General features: G+C 37.7%; 3 protein-coding genes across 3 annotated transcripts; 2 read left to right on the top strand and 1 right to left on the bottom strand.

Annotated features, from left to right (window-relative positions):
* Window positions 1-527: 527 nt before the first annotated feature.
* LOC113872602 (phospholipase A1 PLIP2, chloroplastic-like) lies at window positions 528-4,239 on the top strand. The gene is made up of 5 exons (XM_027510290.1): window positions 528-1,334; window positions 2,016-2,501; window positions 2,737-2,796; window positions 2,965-3,381; window positions 3,478-4,239. The coding sequence occupies exons 1-5, from the start codon at window positions 744-746 to the stop codon at window positions 4,054-4,056; spliced, it is 2,133 nt and encodes a 710-aa protein (XP_027366091.1). The 5' UTR covers window positions 528-743; the 3' UTR covers window positions 4,057-4,239.
* A 2,692-nt stretch (window positions 4,240-6,931) lies between these two features.
* Window positions 6,932-9,444, bottom strand: LOC113872858 (transmembrane protein 205). Its single transcript, XM_027510710.1, has 3 exons — window positions 9,127-9,444; window positions 8,840-9,059; window positions 6,932-7,795 (listed from the first exon to the last, which is right to left on the bottom strand). Exons 1-3 carry the CDS (start codon window positions 9,315-9,317, stop codon window positions 7,580-7,582), a joined length of 627 nt encoding a protein of 208 aa, XP_027366511.1. The 5' UTR covers window positions 9,318-9,444; the 3' UTR covers window positions 6,932-7,579.
* A 264-nt stretch (window positions 9,445-9,708) lies between these two features.
* LOC113873803 (BRCT domain-containing protein At4g02110) lies at window positions 9,709-16,044 on the top strand. Its single transcript, XM_027512128.1, is given in 10 exon segments — window positions 9,709-9,792; window positions 9,891-9,980; window positions 10,064-10,168; window positions 11,017-11,118; window positions 11,217-11,301; window positions 11,453-11,522; window positions 11,658-11,702; window positions 12,359-14,713; window positions 14,969-15,185; window positions 15,427-16,044. Coding segments are annotated over 10 exon segments (3,771 nt in total).
* The last annotated feature ends 820 nt before the right edge of the window (window positions 16,045-16,864 follow it).

Below are 16,864 nucleotides of genomic sequence, written 5' to 3'. Positions count from 1 at the left end.
ATTGAAACAAGTAATATGTTAAAATTGATTGACCTAAATAACATATTTTTCTTACTTATTCTGTCTTAGTTTTGTTCTGATCCGTCGGCGTGAAGGGGGTGGCGTTTTCTGTGGCAGCAGATGATAACGGTGACACGCACGGGGCGATCTTCCGGAACAGAAAGATACGAGCTTAGGAAGCCCAAACCTTACGGACACGTCACTAGATGTACACGTGTACTTCATCTGAACCATATGACGTGGCACTTGGATCTGAAACTCTGGTAGATGCAAGAGAATCACGCGCTTTTTCTTCGAAAATGCAAAGCGCACACACACACGCTCTCACTACCCGACACATTGGCCACATACACGTGACGGAGACCAATACAGAGCCCTGCTCGCAAATCGCAATTCTCAAACCAAACACGTAAAGTCCCACTATTTCCAAACGACGCCGTCGCGTCTAAACACTATTTGACTCGAACAAACGCCGTCGTTTTCTCCCCAAATCGGGCCTTTTAACCCAATAATCACGTAATTGTGATAAATTCGGTCACCTGTGTCTTATTTTTTAAGTGATTTTTTCGGGTTAAGATCTCTTTAAATGCTCCCTCCTCTTTCTTTCTCTGTCTCTGCTATTCGTTTTAAACACGATTGAAGCCAACTGCTCACCGCTCAACGCTCAACACTCAACGCTAAAGCAGAAACATCATCGTTGTGAACACTGTTAAGTTTGTGTTGTCTGAAAACCAAGAAGGAAAATGGAAACTATGTGTTTAAAAAGTGGGATAGTTCCCACGATCCCTATCAGTGGATCTCTGGACGCACGTGCGAATCCTTCTCAAGTGAGCACGGTGGGGCGTTCCGTGGCGGAGAAACCGCCGCAGAAGTCGGTGTTTTCGAGATTTTCTTTTAGATATCCTTTGGAATCTCTCTGGCCTCGGGGAGCTGGGAATAGCAGATACAAAGGGCTGGCCCTTGACGACGCCGTTTTGGTTGAGAACGGCGAAGGGAAGGCCGTTAGAGATGACGGAGAGGGTGACGGAATGGAACAGCAGAGAGGAAACTGGGTTTTGAAGATTTTGCATGTGAGGTCTACGTGGAAGGGGAAGCAGGGAAACAAAGAGGATGTTGCGGCTAATGATGAATTTCATGAAACGAATGAGGATGAAGAGGAGGCGTGTGATGGTTGCAGGGTTGATGAAGATGAAGGTGACTGTGGCAAAGAAGAGGTTCAATTCGATAGAGACTCGTTTTCCAGAATGCTACGGAGGGTGTCTTTAGCTGAAGCAAGACTGTATGCTCAGATGTCACACTTGGGGAACTTGGCTTATTCTATACCCAAAATCAATGTATGAGTCTGAGTTGCACTGAGATCTTTCTTTTATTGTCTATTTCCGATTTTGCTTTTGCTTTGGTAGTTGCCTAATCTGTTTCATGTTTCTTCTATTTTGCTTTCTTGTTATTTGTGAGTGCGTGACCTGGCTAGGTTTTAAACTTTGATTCATAAAATGTTGGGACCTCAGATCTACCTTGTTGTCAACTGATCTGGATGATTTGTTCCGAAAACCCATTGAATGCTTGGAGATTCATTATGTCTTAATTACGTCTAACTTCTTAAAAGCCCGTGGAAGGTTTAGGTTTTAAATCATAATGTTTTGGTGGAAATGCCTTGCCATGACACTTGTTTCATTTGTGTCTAAGTTTCTTCATTTAACTCGGACAAAATCTTAGTACTTTGTCATTAGCGAGGGTAATTTATAACAAATTAACTACTTTGGATTACTCATCACTTATATGATCTGATTGATGTTTAGCGAATAGTTTTGCAAGGAGAATATGTAGGTGGGGTTGTTTCTTTCTATCATGTACTTAGGATTCAACTACATTTTACAGTTAGAACATATTTTTGCAAACCTCTTATTGATTTTTGTTCATATGATAAATTCTGAAATGGATTTACAGATCTTGGCATCTGATTTTAACAAAATGCATGTGAAAGGCTGATATATATTTTGGCTCTGATAATGTAGCCAGGGAAACTCTTAAAACATTATGGTCTGCGTTTTGTGACTTCATCAATAGAGAAGAAGGAATTGGCAGCAACAGCTGAAAAAAATCCCCATAAAGTTGAAAATGATGAGAAGGAAGAAGAAGAAAGAGAGGAGCCGAAGAACAGTGGATACAAGATAAGTGCAAATGCTGCTTATAATATTGCTGCGTCTGCTGCCTCTTATCTGCATACTCAGACGAGGAGCATACTTCCATTCAAATCCTCAAATGCCACAGCTGGTGAAGCTTCGCATGAAGGAAGCAATGAGAGCCCTGACAGTGCTAACATGATAAACACAGAGGTGGCATCTTTGATGGCGACTACTGACTCGGTGACAGCAGTGGTTGCAGCAAAGGAGGAAGTAAAGCAGGCTGTTGCAGATGATCTAAACTCTGCACATTCAACACCCTGCGAATGGTTTGTCTGTGATGATGACCAGAGTGGTACTAGATTTTTTGTTATTCAGGTAGGAGAAATTAATTGGGGACATTTTATTGCATTAGGCTGTGTGAATTGTATTTCTTGGTTACAGCTACCAAGTTAGCTGTAATATGTTAGAACTTAACATATGATAAAATAGTTATTATTGTTGCTCGCAATATTTAGTTGTGTTATGCTATTTAGATGGTGATATATGCGAGTGTTCACTGCCAATTTTTTATGTGCTCTTTCTCACTTTTGTTTTCTAAATAAATATGTAGGGTTCTGAGACACTGGCTTCATGGCAAGCAAACCTACTTTTTGAGCCGATTAAATTTGAGGTAATTGTTAATGCTGCAGCCCAAAGCAGTTTGATCACATGACATCCTTCTTCTCAAAGGGAAATTTCATTCTTTTTATGTTTATAAATAAATAGTTTTGAATCTTTCTTAACGTGTACCTAACTCTATCCTGAAATTGAGATGATGATGTACATACTTTTTTCCCAGGATTTGGATGTCCTTGTGCACAGAGGTATATACGAGGCTGCTAAAGGGATATATCAACAGATGTTGCCAGAAGTTCATGCTCACCTAAAATCTCGAGGTTCCCGTGCGACTTTCCGATTCACCGGGCATTCTCTTGGTGGAAGCTTGGCATTACTTGTAAATCTCATGCTGTTAATAAGGCACGAAGTGCCAATCTCCTCTCTACTTCCTGTGGTAACATTCGGTTCCCCATCCATCATGTGTGGAGGTGATAGTCTGCTAGAAAAGCTTGGCTTGCCTCGGAGTCATGTTCAGGCAATCACAATGCACAGAGACATTGTACCACGAGCATTTTCGTGTAATTATCCTAACCATGTCGCAGAACTATTGAAGGCTGTCAATGGGAACTTCCGTAATCATCCTTGTCTCAGTAACCAGGTGAAGTCCTGCTTATCCAATTTTCTGTACTGCAGTAGATAAACAATTTCTTATATATATAAGCCTCCGAATTTCTTATTTGTAAATTTATTGCAGAAGCTACTATATGCACCAATGGGTAATCTGCTGATTCTACAGCCAGATGAGAAATTTTCACCTAGCCATCATCTCTTGCCATCAGGGAGTGGTCTATATCTTTTGTGTGGTCCTTTGTCAGAATCAAATGACACAGACAAGCAGCTCCGAGCTGCTCAGATGGGCTTCTTGAACTCACCCCATCCACTTGAGATATTAAGTGACCGGTCTTCTTATGGATCTGGAGGAAGTATACAAAGAGATCATGACATGAATTCCTACTTAAGGTCTGTGAGAACTGTGATTCGCCAAGAACTAAACCAGATCCGTAAAACAAAGAGAGAGCAACGGCGCAAGGTGTGGTGGCCTCTTGTATTACCACGTGGAATTGATGCCAGCATTGTTGTTGGGAGGTCCATGATATCGGTCAATATGGGTCAACGCCAGTCCCCCTTCTCTGGCATGATACAAACGGGGAGAGAGTCCTTGAAAAGGTTCAGTAGGCTTGTTGCATCCCAACATATGCATTTGTTTGTGTTGCTCTTATTCCCTGCTAGATTGTTATTCTTGGGGACATACAGCGTAATTAACCTCAATTGAATATAAGATGATTCATTATTTATCATGGGGGACAGTCGTATAGGGCAAGAGCACATGGTAAGTAGGTCATTAGATGATTCTTTATTCATTGATTTCAAAATTGAGTGTCTCCCATGATTGGTCCTTGTACTGTAATATTGCTCAAATTAACATTTACAAATCCAATTGATTTTGCGTTCAATTTATGCTTTTATTGGTCCAGTACTTTAGTAAAATGACTTGAGTGTTTGGTTGGACCAACAAAAATTAGGTGAGGCTTTATTCGATTTTTTAGGTAGTTGTGGGCATGGCAAATTAGGGAAGGAAAGGCATAATTTTGCTTGCCGAGTAAATACTATTTTTACCATCAAAGTTATCTAAAAAAATTGAAGTAAATGTCATTTGTAGTAATTTGAGAAATTAAAATAGTTATTTACTCATGCTTGACCTTTGTGAGGAAGATATTAAACTCGTTATTTGTGGACACACCATAAACTGGGTCTCGTCAATAAACATCGTGATCAGCAATAATGCGTTAGCCCAAGAAATTAGTCCCCATGCATTACGTGCGTATTCAGAAAAGGCGTTGGTAGTTGTAACTTGAAAGAGTGGACGAAGAAATCGTTACTTTACAAGATAGGTAGAAAATGAAAGACACTGCCAATTCATGAAAACGAGCCAGATTCTATTGTTTGGACTCGGTTAATCCATTTTATGCACATGCTGATTCACATGCCACACCAAAAATAGCCGACAAGCTTGGAACCAGATTCTTTCGTCTACTCAACAAGTTCTAGTCTGAATTATACGGCTAATATTTTCACACTCAGACAAAAAAGGACGAGTCCCCCCCACCAAGTCCAATTGCCTCTTTCCATTGTCTATCCATCCAACAAAGCATTATTCTCTCTACGTCCTACACCTCTAATTTTCCAATTTTTGCGCTTTTGGCGGCGTTACTTGACTACGCGTCGATTTGGATATGGTTAAGCCAACCACTTTTCCTTCTTACCATTTTTTGGTACAAAGTGGTGAGCAAATATATGGAATTAGCATACATGGAAATTTTTTTTAACTTGCTATTGAAGGGTCAAGAGCAAATAGCCAACCATACCCCTTTAATAGTTCAACTTAATAATAATGATGATAATAATAATTTGCTTTTCAATAGTATTTTGGATGGATAGACTAGATGTTATCTCAGCACAAGGCAACATTTTTATTGTTCTTGATTGATTGATGCGGATGGTGGGTCACTACACACTTGTTATTTGTTGTAAAGGTTCGTAGTATCGATGACAGTTGGATATTTTTATTAGTAGCGTCATGCAAATAGTTGTAAAGATTCAAAACATTGATGATTTCGTTGGTATGCAGTCCAAATCTGTTTGTTGATAATTAATCTTGTAGTAGATACATTCGGAATAACGATTAATCTTGGTCTATATCGGAGGACTACGCTTCAGTGTCTTAAAACTGTGTTGAAGATACAAACAAGCAAGAGATTCTATTGAAAAAATTTCAATTGAAAAGCAAAACCCAATAACTACGAGATGATCAATTAGTAACAATCATGGAAATAGCCCATCAAGTTCATTTTATTTCCAAAGTAGTACACAAAGCATTTGTTGAATAAGACATTTTGCATAATTATTTAAATAATCAGATTCTTTAAGCGTGCGTTTATATAAGCATTTTTAAAAAATATTTACTTGGACCAAAAAAATCTTAATTTATAAAAATAATTTCAATTAAATATAAAATTAAAATATAATAATTTATAATAAGATACCTTTGTTTAAAAGTTAATTTGAGTAACTGTTTAAAATTAGATACCTTCGTCAATAAAATATAACAATCTATTTGTAAATTAATATTTCTCTTTGAAATTCCAAACCCCAAGGATAAAGCATATGTTTCTCTCCAAATCCGTGCTCATGGCTAAACTTGATTCAGAGAGAAACTTGCTAAATTACAAGTGCTAAGAAGCAAGTAAAACTGGGTACCGAGCACCAAACCAAGGATAAATGAAGTATCGACATATCATTGAACGTATGCGTAAAGCTTTGTCATACAGCAAAATTATTCCGAATTTGCGATTTGTTTGATAATAAGAACAAATGTTTTTTTCAATTCACATAAGTTAAAACAATTTCTTCTAAAAGATGCTGGATCATGAAATCCCGTGATTAATGTTTTAAAACTAACTCAAATGGCCCATTAAACTCCAACTTATTTTAGACTATAAAATGTGTAGTTTTAGAAAGAAATGTTTACACAGAAAGCATAAAGTTGCGAATTATATCTTCAAAAATAAATATAAGCATTTTCTTTAAGATGGATCTCTTACATCCCCTGGCTTCTTTTGGTATGTGTTGAATTTTCATTGAAATAAGATAAATGAACGTTTGAACGAACGTGAGAATTTTCTACTTCATAATTTTCTCTCTCGTAATGCGGACAATAACTTTCTACTTCGTTATTATACTCACTGAAACAAAGCTATCATCTGCCCATCACAAACAAGTACTCATACGATATTGAATGTGTACTGTGCCCACAATCATAGATCAACAAGACATCACAATTCACAGCCAAGCTCAACTGGCAATTAATTTGAAAAAAAGGTGATTAATGGCTTGTAATTTTCAACGAAATGAAGGTTAAACACCTAATGCATGAAGACTTCGTCAAGACTCAGTTTTTTCAAAGCAAAACAAAGTTGCTGCTCCCTAACTCATTGCAAATGGAGAAACAAACAAACGCTAAAGCTAAGTTACTGATTTTTTATTTTTTTCTTTGGGTGGATGGCCGTTAACTCTGCCTATGATGTCATAGCCTGTCCTAATCCCAGATAAAGGAGGAGGGTTAAGTTAGGTAGTCAACATAAAACTTGACAAAACTCATACATGGGTCAATGGCCATTAAGCTAGCATTACTATTCACTCTACTGTATTCAAGCACGTGCACATACACTCACATGCACAACACTTTAAATATTATGAACATGCCCTAACAACTAAAGCATTTCACCAGGGAAGACGGAAGGTGAATCCTCGCGTTTTGAGAGAACCTTAAAATAGGCCACAGCATTGCCACTCAATGGTCAAGTACAAGTAGCTTGGTAATTTGTGGATTTGAACTGAAAGTAGCAAAATGTAATCCCTCCCACAATGAGGTAGCAAAAAGGAAGGTCAATTAAGTAAATGCAAAATGTGTAAATGTATTTAACTTGGGGCAGCTGTAGACGATTATCTTTGTTACCTTTGCCTACAGCAAGGTGCAGAGACTACTTAATTTATTCTTGCAAGGTAGGGTGATTACATTATGTTTCCATGGCAACCCATGAGACTCTCTTGACCAATCGATATAGTGTAATACTTTAACAGTACATTTCATAAATTGCATAGACATTCCAGACTTCTTTTACTTGCCAAGAAAACAAGTAACTGGTTCCAATAAAGAGAACACTGGGATCCTGACTTAATATAGTTCTTCACAACGAGGTCAACCATCTTAAATAGAATGGGAAGTAGACACTGAATCAGAGATCAATTTTACCTGCCAAGTACCATGAGTGGATGGCAAGACTTCCAAACGACATTATATTGGCAAGGGAAGATAATCCATGAATCATACCAAACTTCTTATTCATGGCTGCAAGCTTGGGGTTTGACTTTGCAACTTGCACATTTTTGGACCACCCAACTTCCTCCCCAATATTATTTTCTCTCTCCACTTTGTGCCTTTGCTTCATCATCTGCATCAGAACAAATAAATGGCTGTGTTATACACTATAAAAAGGTACTGTAAGTGTTGGCAGCTTATCGGCGTACAATGTTGTCATAACTCAGATATTTGATTGAAAATATGATTCATGTGAGGCGGTAGAGGAAACAAGGGAGCAGATAGGAGACTTATGTTATCTCTCCAAATTGTGAAATTTACTGATGATTGGATAATAGCTGTTTCTTTTAAATATGGGGACGATGATCAGTATATAAAATGTTATAAATATACTCGTGAGCAATCCAAAATCCTCAAGTTTCCAGACAACAACAAGTGGAAAGAGCAGAAACACAGTGCTAAACTGGTAATGACAATATGATAAAAAAAATAATGAGTTAAAAATTTATAAAAGCCAGAATCAACATAATGACTATTGAGTTTGATTATAGGTCTTCCCTTTTTAATGTAAAAGGGAAAGAACTCCTAGATTTAAAGGTAAGAAACCATCAGCCAACTTACCTAGAATTTAAGATGAGCAGAAATTATAGATTTGGATGGTCTACCTATGCATATTCAATATTCTGGCAAATATCAAAATTAATCAAGCTTCTAAGATAAACCACTTAAGGTTTTAGATTTTTTAGTGAACAACTAATTAGTTGCACTTGCACAAAATTTCGACTAAGGAATTCATTATGATTTTGCCATATCGGCTTTCCTAAGCACGCATAAGAAAACAGACATGTGCCACTTTGGTCTTCACTAGCTTCAAATGTGACCCAAGTGATAGGTATCTCTCGACCAATCTGCCATTAAATGCATCAAGCTTCACCACAAAATAAACCACCTATAGAACCCAACCTAAGATAATCATCTTCATCCCTCTAATACTAATTATCCAAAACATTTCAATCCTACTATATGTTACTAATCAGGAGCGACATGCAAATAGAATTTGACATAGGAAGCTGACATATATACACTTGATTTGAGTAGCATCCAAAGTTTTCATTCCAAACAAGTGCACATTGCACCCAACAAAAGGGAAATTCAGAAATGTCAATGAACAAATTACCTCAATGGTCATGGGCGTGAAGACAAACAAGTTGGTAAGATTGAAAGCAAAGGAAGAGAGCAAGAAGCCAAGTTGGTATCTTTCAGTAGTGGAGGAAGTTTTCCACGGGTGGAGATAGCCAAAGGAAGCCACTGATATAGCGCAACATACACCCACCATCGAGAAATACGCCGGAAACATCTTGCTTTGCAGGTTACCAAACTGATGCCGCGGAAGATTCCTGAAACAAACAATTCAATAATCAAACACAATTTAGGGCACAGTACAAGGGTGACAAAGACGCTTACTTGAACATGATGATGCCGCCGATGAAGGTGACCCATAGAGCAGCGCCGAACGCGGTGGAGAAGCTAAGGAGGTGAGCCAGTTTGAGGTAGGTGGATAGTGCGGGTGATTTTGATCCCAATGTCTCCGGTGAGAATATCACTCCCATGGCTAAGAAAGCCACGGCGGTTATGAACCGAGTGAGCCAACCCATGGATCGCTGCACTGAACTCAGTGAGTGTTAATGGTGAGAGGTTGTTGAAGGATTGAAGGAAACCAGATACTTTGTACTATACTAAATCGTTACATTTAATTCTTATACCTACCAACCTAACCAACAAGCGCTCATAGAAATAGATAACTGGTTTTGTTTACAAGATTTTTTCTGGAATGTTCGGTCCGGCCCAACTTTAATGGGCCGGAGAGCCCATTTCACGTTGGATTTCATTGTCCCGCTAACCAAAATCAAAAGTTCCCTCGCTTTATTTTTCGCAAAAAGATAAATAAATTAAAAACAGCTTTCACCTTCTTCTCTCTAACTGGTTACCATTTCAAGTCTTCCTCGACAAGTTTGTTTTCCTTCTTCACTTCTTCGTTCTCTTCAAATGTTGGAAACGAGTTATTCTTCGCGAGTTTTTCGCGGTGTTCGTTTCGTTCTCTTTGGCTTTAATCCTGCCACTGAAACCAAGGTACCTCTCTCTCTATTTCTCTTCCCTTTCCTATTTTTGTTTATTTTCTGACGTGGAAGGTTTATTTGTTTGATGAATTTCAATTTGTGATTGTTTAGATCCGGTTTAAGCTTGTGAATGGCGGTGGAGTTGATGTAGGGCAGTACGGTGGGAGTTGCACGCATGTTATTGTTGATAAGATTGTAAATGTGAGTTGAATTCGATTTCCTCCTTCTTTAACCCTATCCTTGGTCTTGACTTGAAGGGAGAGAACTTTGTGTTGTGTGTGTAGGATGATCCTGTGTGTGTTTCTGCTAGAAATGATGGGAAGACACTCGTCACTGCATTGTGGGTTGATCATAGTGCCGATATTGGAATGCCCGTTGATGCTGCCTCGGTTAGTTTGTTATTCTATTATCTTAATTCCTGTTTTATTGGAATGCCTTCAAGTACTGTGCATTCCTTTTATTTTATTTTTTTGTTTAATGTTTTAATTTTACATCGTTCCGTTGCTCATAAGTTGCATGGTTTAGGTGTCTTGCTTACATTTAACAAACTAGTGGGATATTGAAGGCTTTAATGAAAACAGTGGTTCAATTGGAAGATATTATAAATAAAAGAGGTATAGAAAAACCGAAGAGAACTTTGGGACAGTAAATCCTTTACTCTAAATAGATTTGTTGAATATCTAGTTTTAGTTTTGATAAAGGTCGATTGCATTGTCATTGAGCATGTGGATCAACTAAAAGTGAGTTGTTTCAGTTTAACCTATGGTTTCGAGTTGAAGTTATAGTGAATTGAATTGAGTTAAATATTTAGAGGAAGAATTTTACCGCCCCTAATAGTTCTATCCGGCTTAAACATTATTGTTTACAATAGAAAATACCTGTGTTTTATATCAAACTAAAAAGAAGGGGTCGATTTCATTGTTTGGTTCATGTGGCAAACTCCCCTAGAGGAATAAGCTTGATTAGTAGCTAATATACTTTTATTTACACTTTTTTTTTTCACATTCCACATTGAAAAGATTAGAAACGATTGAAATTGTTTATGCTTGAATGGAAGTATGGATCAAAACATGAGAGAAACAAGTAATTTTGTTTTCATATTTAGTGTCCATAAATCGTATGAACTTCTACTAGATATTTTGAAAACCAGTGACTGGTTTCATGCTTGTGCTTCTTTGTAGGATGAATTTCTAGAAATTTTACTCTCTAACAGAAAATTATGTTTTCCACTGGGCAGGTTATGTACAGACCTCTTAAAGATTTAAATGGAATACCGGGTGCAAAAAATTTGATAGTGTGCTTGACCGGGTATCTTCGCCAGGATAGGGATGACATTATGGTGAGCATTTGTTATACTTTATTGTATTGATTTCTTCAAGGAGTTTGTGCACATTGTTATGTAACCATACTTTACTTTACCTTATTTTTCCTCTTCAGACAATGGTCGGTCTGATGGGTGCAGAGTTTTCGAAGCCTTTGGTGGCAAACAAGGTTACTCACCTCATATGCTATAAATTTGAAGGTTTGTTTAATCTTCTAAAATTTTCTGACATTCAGACACAGTAACCTGCACGTTTATTCCGCTTTTGTTTTATGATGTATCTCATTTCGTTCATTTCATTATCTTTTTTTTTTCCTTTTGAAATTTGACGTCAACATCAAAGTATATATAGGTGAGAAGTATGAGCTTGCCAAGAGATTGGGCACAATAAAGCTAGTCAATCATCGTTGGTTGGAAGATTGGTATGTACGTCTTTTTCCTGTTAACTTGAAATGGATATGAATGAATCTCGTCTATTTAAGCTTCTTCAATTGACTTGTTGGAATTAAAAAAAAACTGGAGTTCTCTAAATCTAAAGTGAATGTTTTCTTCTTCAGCTTGAAGGAATGGATGCTTCTTCCTGAAGACAAATATAACAAGAGGTTAGGCGTTGTACCATGTGAAAGTACAAATAAAATTTAGAATACATTTTTATCCACATCCTAGCATGGCAAATGTGGTATTTCTCCTGCTATGTTCGTAGTTGCTGAATGGGGGGAGTATTCTTCTCTCTGCCTGTATATTTATCATACTCTTGCTGTATAATTGGAGATTGTCTACGGTTTGTTTCATGTTATTGGATGAACTTGATAATGATTGCAGTAAATAATCTTGTGTCAAGAAATGATAGCTTAACTGTATTTGAGTGGAATATAGAATGACATTTGCTTTTCCCAACATTTTTATGTGATGATGTCATTATGCATAATGCACCTTGTGCTCATCCTTTCTGACATTCTTTGGGATTTGAAGATGATTTACATTTATGCACTTGCTAAATTGGGGAATTTATAAAGTTTCAATTTAAACTCACTGACATAATGTCATCTGGGTGAATAATTATAACAGGCATAAAATATGAAAATCGAAAATGCAGATTACTGTAATAGGCATTTCATATTGTATTTGAAGATGTGTGATGAAGTTGCTCTTTTCTTTTGGCCGTAGATATGTAATCATTACAAGTTTATGTCCGTTAGCTTTTGAAAGTTCTCATTGATTTCAACTGACTACTCAACTTTTGTTCTTTTTTAATCAGTGGTTTTGAACTAGAGATGACGGGGGAGGAGGCTAAGGATTCTGAGGAAGAGGCTGAAGATTCCAAGCTTGGGCAATCAGGGGGAAGAAGTGGAAACCAAAATCCCCTTAGTTTGAAATGTGGTATAGCTACAACCCATGGATTGTCAAGATCAGCACGAGAAGCATCAACTGCCTTCCCAGATTCTACGGGTCCACAGGATTTGCCAGAAGTCAAGCATGGCGAAGACTCTCTAACCATTCCAGGAAATAAGAATGGATCTGATCAAGACTTGAGCTTTCATAATGTTGATGATGCAAAGATAAACAGTCATGTTCCTAATGTTTCTAGGCATTCTAGTTCATGTCAGTTACCTGACACATATGTTAAGACCAGTGAATCCAAGAATGCTGATTTTCCCAAGGAACTTGGCTGCCAGGATCTTGGCATTACTAGAAATGCAAATTCATCCGAGCAGCAACATGATCTGCCTGACAATTCTTTGGAGTCTAAGCAGTTGGCAAGTGACTTGCGGTCAACTTCGGCAAGTGCTTCAGGAGTAGCAAATTCAAATGAAAAGCCTAGAGCTATGTGTTATCCTAGAAAGAACCAAAGGGAATTTACTCTTCCAAGAATCTTAGATGAATGCTCAGGCAGAGGAGGCAACAACAGTGTAAACTCTTCTAGTAAGGTAGAAAAGGCTAGCAAGGGAATAAAATCTAGAGCAGAAAATTCTGGGAATGGAAATGATTTTTTTAAAGGAGATGATCCGTTTAGTTTATTGCCTCAGAAGAGGACAAATAAAGCTTCTTCTTCTACTAAGTTAAAATCAAGGAAGATGACTGCTAATGCAAGATTGTCCATTGAAAGAGTTTCATCAGCAAATGCTAAATCTCAGGGATTAAATGTGACACCACAGGCTGATGACCCACCGGAAGCTGACGATTATTTTCCCGTTGAAGAAGATTGTATTAATAACTCAAACACGTGCTTAATTTCCAAACCTGCAGCTTTTACCTCCAACTCACCGGCATTTGACGAGCCATTCTCAAGAAATGCTAGCTCAGAATCTGCTCAGCGTGATAATGTCTATCAGACTTCACCACAAATAGCTATTCAGAGTTTAAGTGAGTCTAAAACTAACGGCAAGCTTGATATCACGGGTTCTGCAATGCAAAAGATTGATGATAATGAAGCAGAGCAACACAATGTCGCTAGAAATCTCGATTGTTCATCACCAGGAAACAAGTCACAGAATGAGGAATCTGCTAGCCATACTAATTTGAATTTAGGCAAAGGTGTTAAACTAATTAGAAAACCGCCTCGAAAGAAGTCAGTTTGCAAGAAAATTTTGGGTTCTAAACCTAGAGCAGGTGCCACTGTTGGACCAAAAATATCAGTTTCCTTGAATAAAACTATCCCGCTAGTTGAAGCCGTTAGTTTTTCCAGTGGAAGCAAAGAGATTGCAACTTGTGATGCCACGAAGAATCAAGGTTCTCCCCAAATCCTTGGGGTTAATAAAACAACAGAGCAAGAAAAAGTTAGTAAATATGCAGAAGATGCTGGCGGCAGTACTGACATTTTGGATGATGAAACCGAAGCTCCTGATGACAAATGTGAATATGAGTTAGGAATGGCCTTTGATGAGGATTCAATTCCTCTTTCGAAAAAAAGAAACACAGCAACAGAAGAGGGGTCAAAAGTTATTTGCCATGTGACAAAATGCGAAGAAGCAATGCCTTTTCAGAAAGGCACAAATAAAACTGAAAAACAGAAGCTACCTTCAGTTGTAGACTCATCCTCAAAATTAATACTAAAGCATCAAGCAAAAAAACGTCCTGCTGGTAGAGGCAAGACGACCACAGTTTCCAAGGAATTATCGAAGTCTGAGGAGGCAGTATCTGGGGAGAATATTCCTAATGAGACGGTACATAAGCCAGAAATAGAAATCGTGGTAGAAATGTCCCTTCCTGCTGATAAAAATGACACCTCAGCTGTACCAAAAAATAAGTCGAAGAATTTTATTGAAGAGGAGAAGGAGAATAGACCAATTGATGGAGAGCAAGATATATGGCAGGGCAGAAGTGAGGGCAATCGAACTATTAAATCTAGTGTAAAGCCTGGTAAGATCAACTCTAGCAAATTGGGGCTGAATCCATCTAGATCAGAATCGAATGCAAGAGCAAAAACTGAAGCCGTATGTTTTATATTAAGTGGGCATCGCCTACAGAGAAAGGAGTTTCAACATGTAATCAAGCGTTTAAAAGGAAGGGTTTGCCGGGATTCTCATCAGTGGTCATATCAGGCGACTCACTTCATATCCCCAGACCCTATACGTAGGACAGAGAAATTTTTTGCTGCTGCTGCATCAGGAAGGTAAAGAAAACTATGATCGTATAGCACGTCCCCTGCTAATGAGTGTTCAAACTTAGGGCAATCGGAAAGGGAAAATTTTGTTGTAACCTTTCCCTTACACGAGAGTTTCGTAGAATGGAGGGAATTTAGGGTGTTACTATTCATTCTCCATATTCATATTCCCCGCAATGTAGTTTGGCTTTCTTTGGTTATGTATATAATGGATTAAGGTGTTACTATTCATTCTCCATGTAGTTAATCTCTGGTTGAATGCAGGTGGATTCTCAAAACTGATTTCTTAACTGCTAGTAGCGAGGCAGGGAAGTTCCTTTCAGAGGAGCCTTATGAGTGGCACAAGAATGGCCTCAGTGAGGATGGCGCAATCAATATGGAGGCTCCAAGAAAATGGCGGCTGTTGAAAGAAAGAACAGGTCATGGCACCTTCTATGGAATGCGCATCATAATATATGGCGATTGCATTGCCCCGCCTTTGGTATGTTTTTTATTGAATTTTCATTTCGTTTAAATATTCTTTTCCTACGTGCCAATACTACAATGACCTTCATCTGAAATGTTATATATAGGCTTTACGACATGTCTTTATATTGTGATGCAGTTTGTTGGTCCAAACATAAGTTATGTGGTTATTAACGACAATAAGTTTCCAACCATTTCATCTGCGCTTTTTTGTTAACTATGACGTATGTTTGTGATCCGACTTAATTGTTTTACAGGATACTCTGAAACGCGCGATCAAAGCTGGAGATGGAACAATATTAGCAACTTCTCCTCCTTATACCCGTTTCTTTGGTACCGAAATTGACTATGCTATAGTTAGCCCTGGTATGCCACGTGTTGATTTGTGGGTCCAAGAGTTCTTAAAACATGAGATACCTTGTGTTTTGGCGGACTACTTGGTCGAGTATGTTTGCAAGCCAGGGTTCTCCCTTGAGAGACATGTATTATATGGCACTCATGCTTGGGCAGAGAGGTCATACGCAAAACTTCAAAGTAGGGCAGAAGAGATTATTGAAGAGTTCGCTGCTCCTGAGGATTCTAATGATGATGATATACTTTGTCAAGTATGTGGATCTCGGGATAGAGGTGATGTAATGCTAATTTGTGGTGATGAAAGTGGTTCCATCGGCTGTGGGGTCGGTACCCATATTGATTGCTGCGATCCTTCACTCACACATATTCCTGAGGAGGATTGGTTTTGTCCAAAATGTTGTAGCTCGCGAAACTGCTCCAACAATTCTAATAAAAGGAAAAAGGGCACCTTGTCTTTATCTAAAAGTAAGTGATTTTCTCTCCCCCTTTCGAGCCAGTCATCGTATAGAAAACTTCCGTGAATTGTACCAACCTTGGTCTCTGGATTATAGTTGTCCAAATAATTTTGTACCATCCTTAGTGATTAACAAATTATTGTGACTTAAGATATGTTTCAGTACGGTATTTATTGATTCGATGGTTAATGGCAAAAGAGATTGCCAAACTGTCTGAATTTCAGCGTTTTTGACAAAAACGTGTTTGACAAGACTGGGACTTTTCATGTAATCTTCATAAGTAATATCAAAACGGTGCTTGTATGTGCATGCACACGAGAAGATTGTATATGTAATTATTACTCCTATATTAAAACCAAAATTATATATCCAATTGGTTTAAAATGCAAACATGCAAAAAGAAAAGGAAAAGAACGTGTTTCAAAGTTTAAACCTTTTGAGTTGTGTTATATGGGTAGAAGTAAAAATGTCATTAATTAATTTAGGTTTTGTAACATGAATTTTATTTAATTTTTTAATTTTAAATTTAACTTATTTATCTAAATATAGATAATCATTAAAGGTTTGAAATGACTTTTAAAAATTTGTATTTAAAAATTGGCTTGATGTATTTTTAATTTTTATCCCTTAACTAAACATAAATTTTGATAACTAGAGGTTTAAAAAGAAAAATGAAAAAAAAAGAAAATAAATCCTGCAATACAGACAATGGCCCAACACTACTCTAATTTTTGGGCCATATGATTGCAGAAGTCCTTTGGGGATGACTAAGTTCAGTCACCATCAAGCCCAATAATTAACAAGGGCAAAAGCGATTGTTTATCAACCGATTCACCCAATTCACTTCTACTGTTCCACGTGCTAACAGCAGAAACGAAAAAACATG

Source organism: Abrus precatorius, unplaced genomic scaffold (assembly GCF_003935025.1).
Source record: "Abrus precatorius isolate BTA unplaced genomic scaffold, Abrus_2018 Scaffold7, whole genome shotgun sequence".
In the NCBI taxonomy this organism is placed as follows: Eukaryota; Viridiplantae; Streptophyta; class Magnoliopsida; order Fabales; family Fabaceae; genus Abrus; species Abrus precatorius.
Note: the sequence above shows the minus strand (reverse complement) of the source record. Positions and strands in the feature narration are given on the sequence as shown.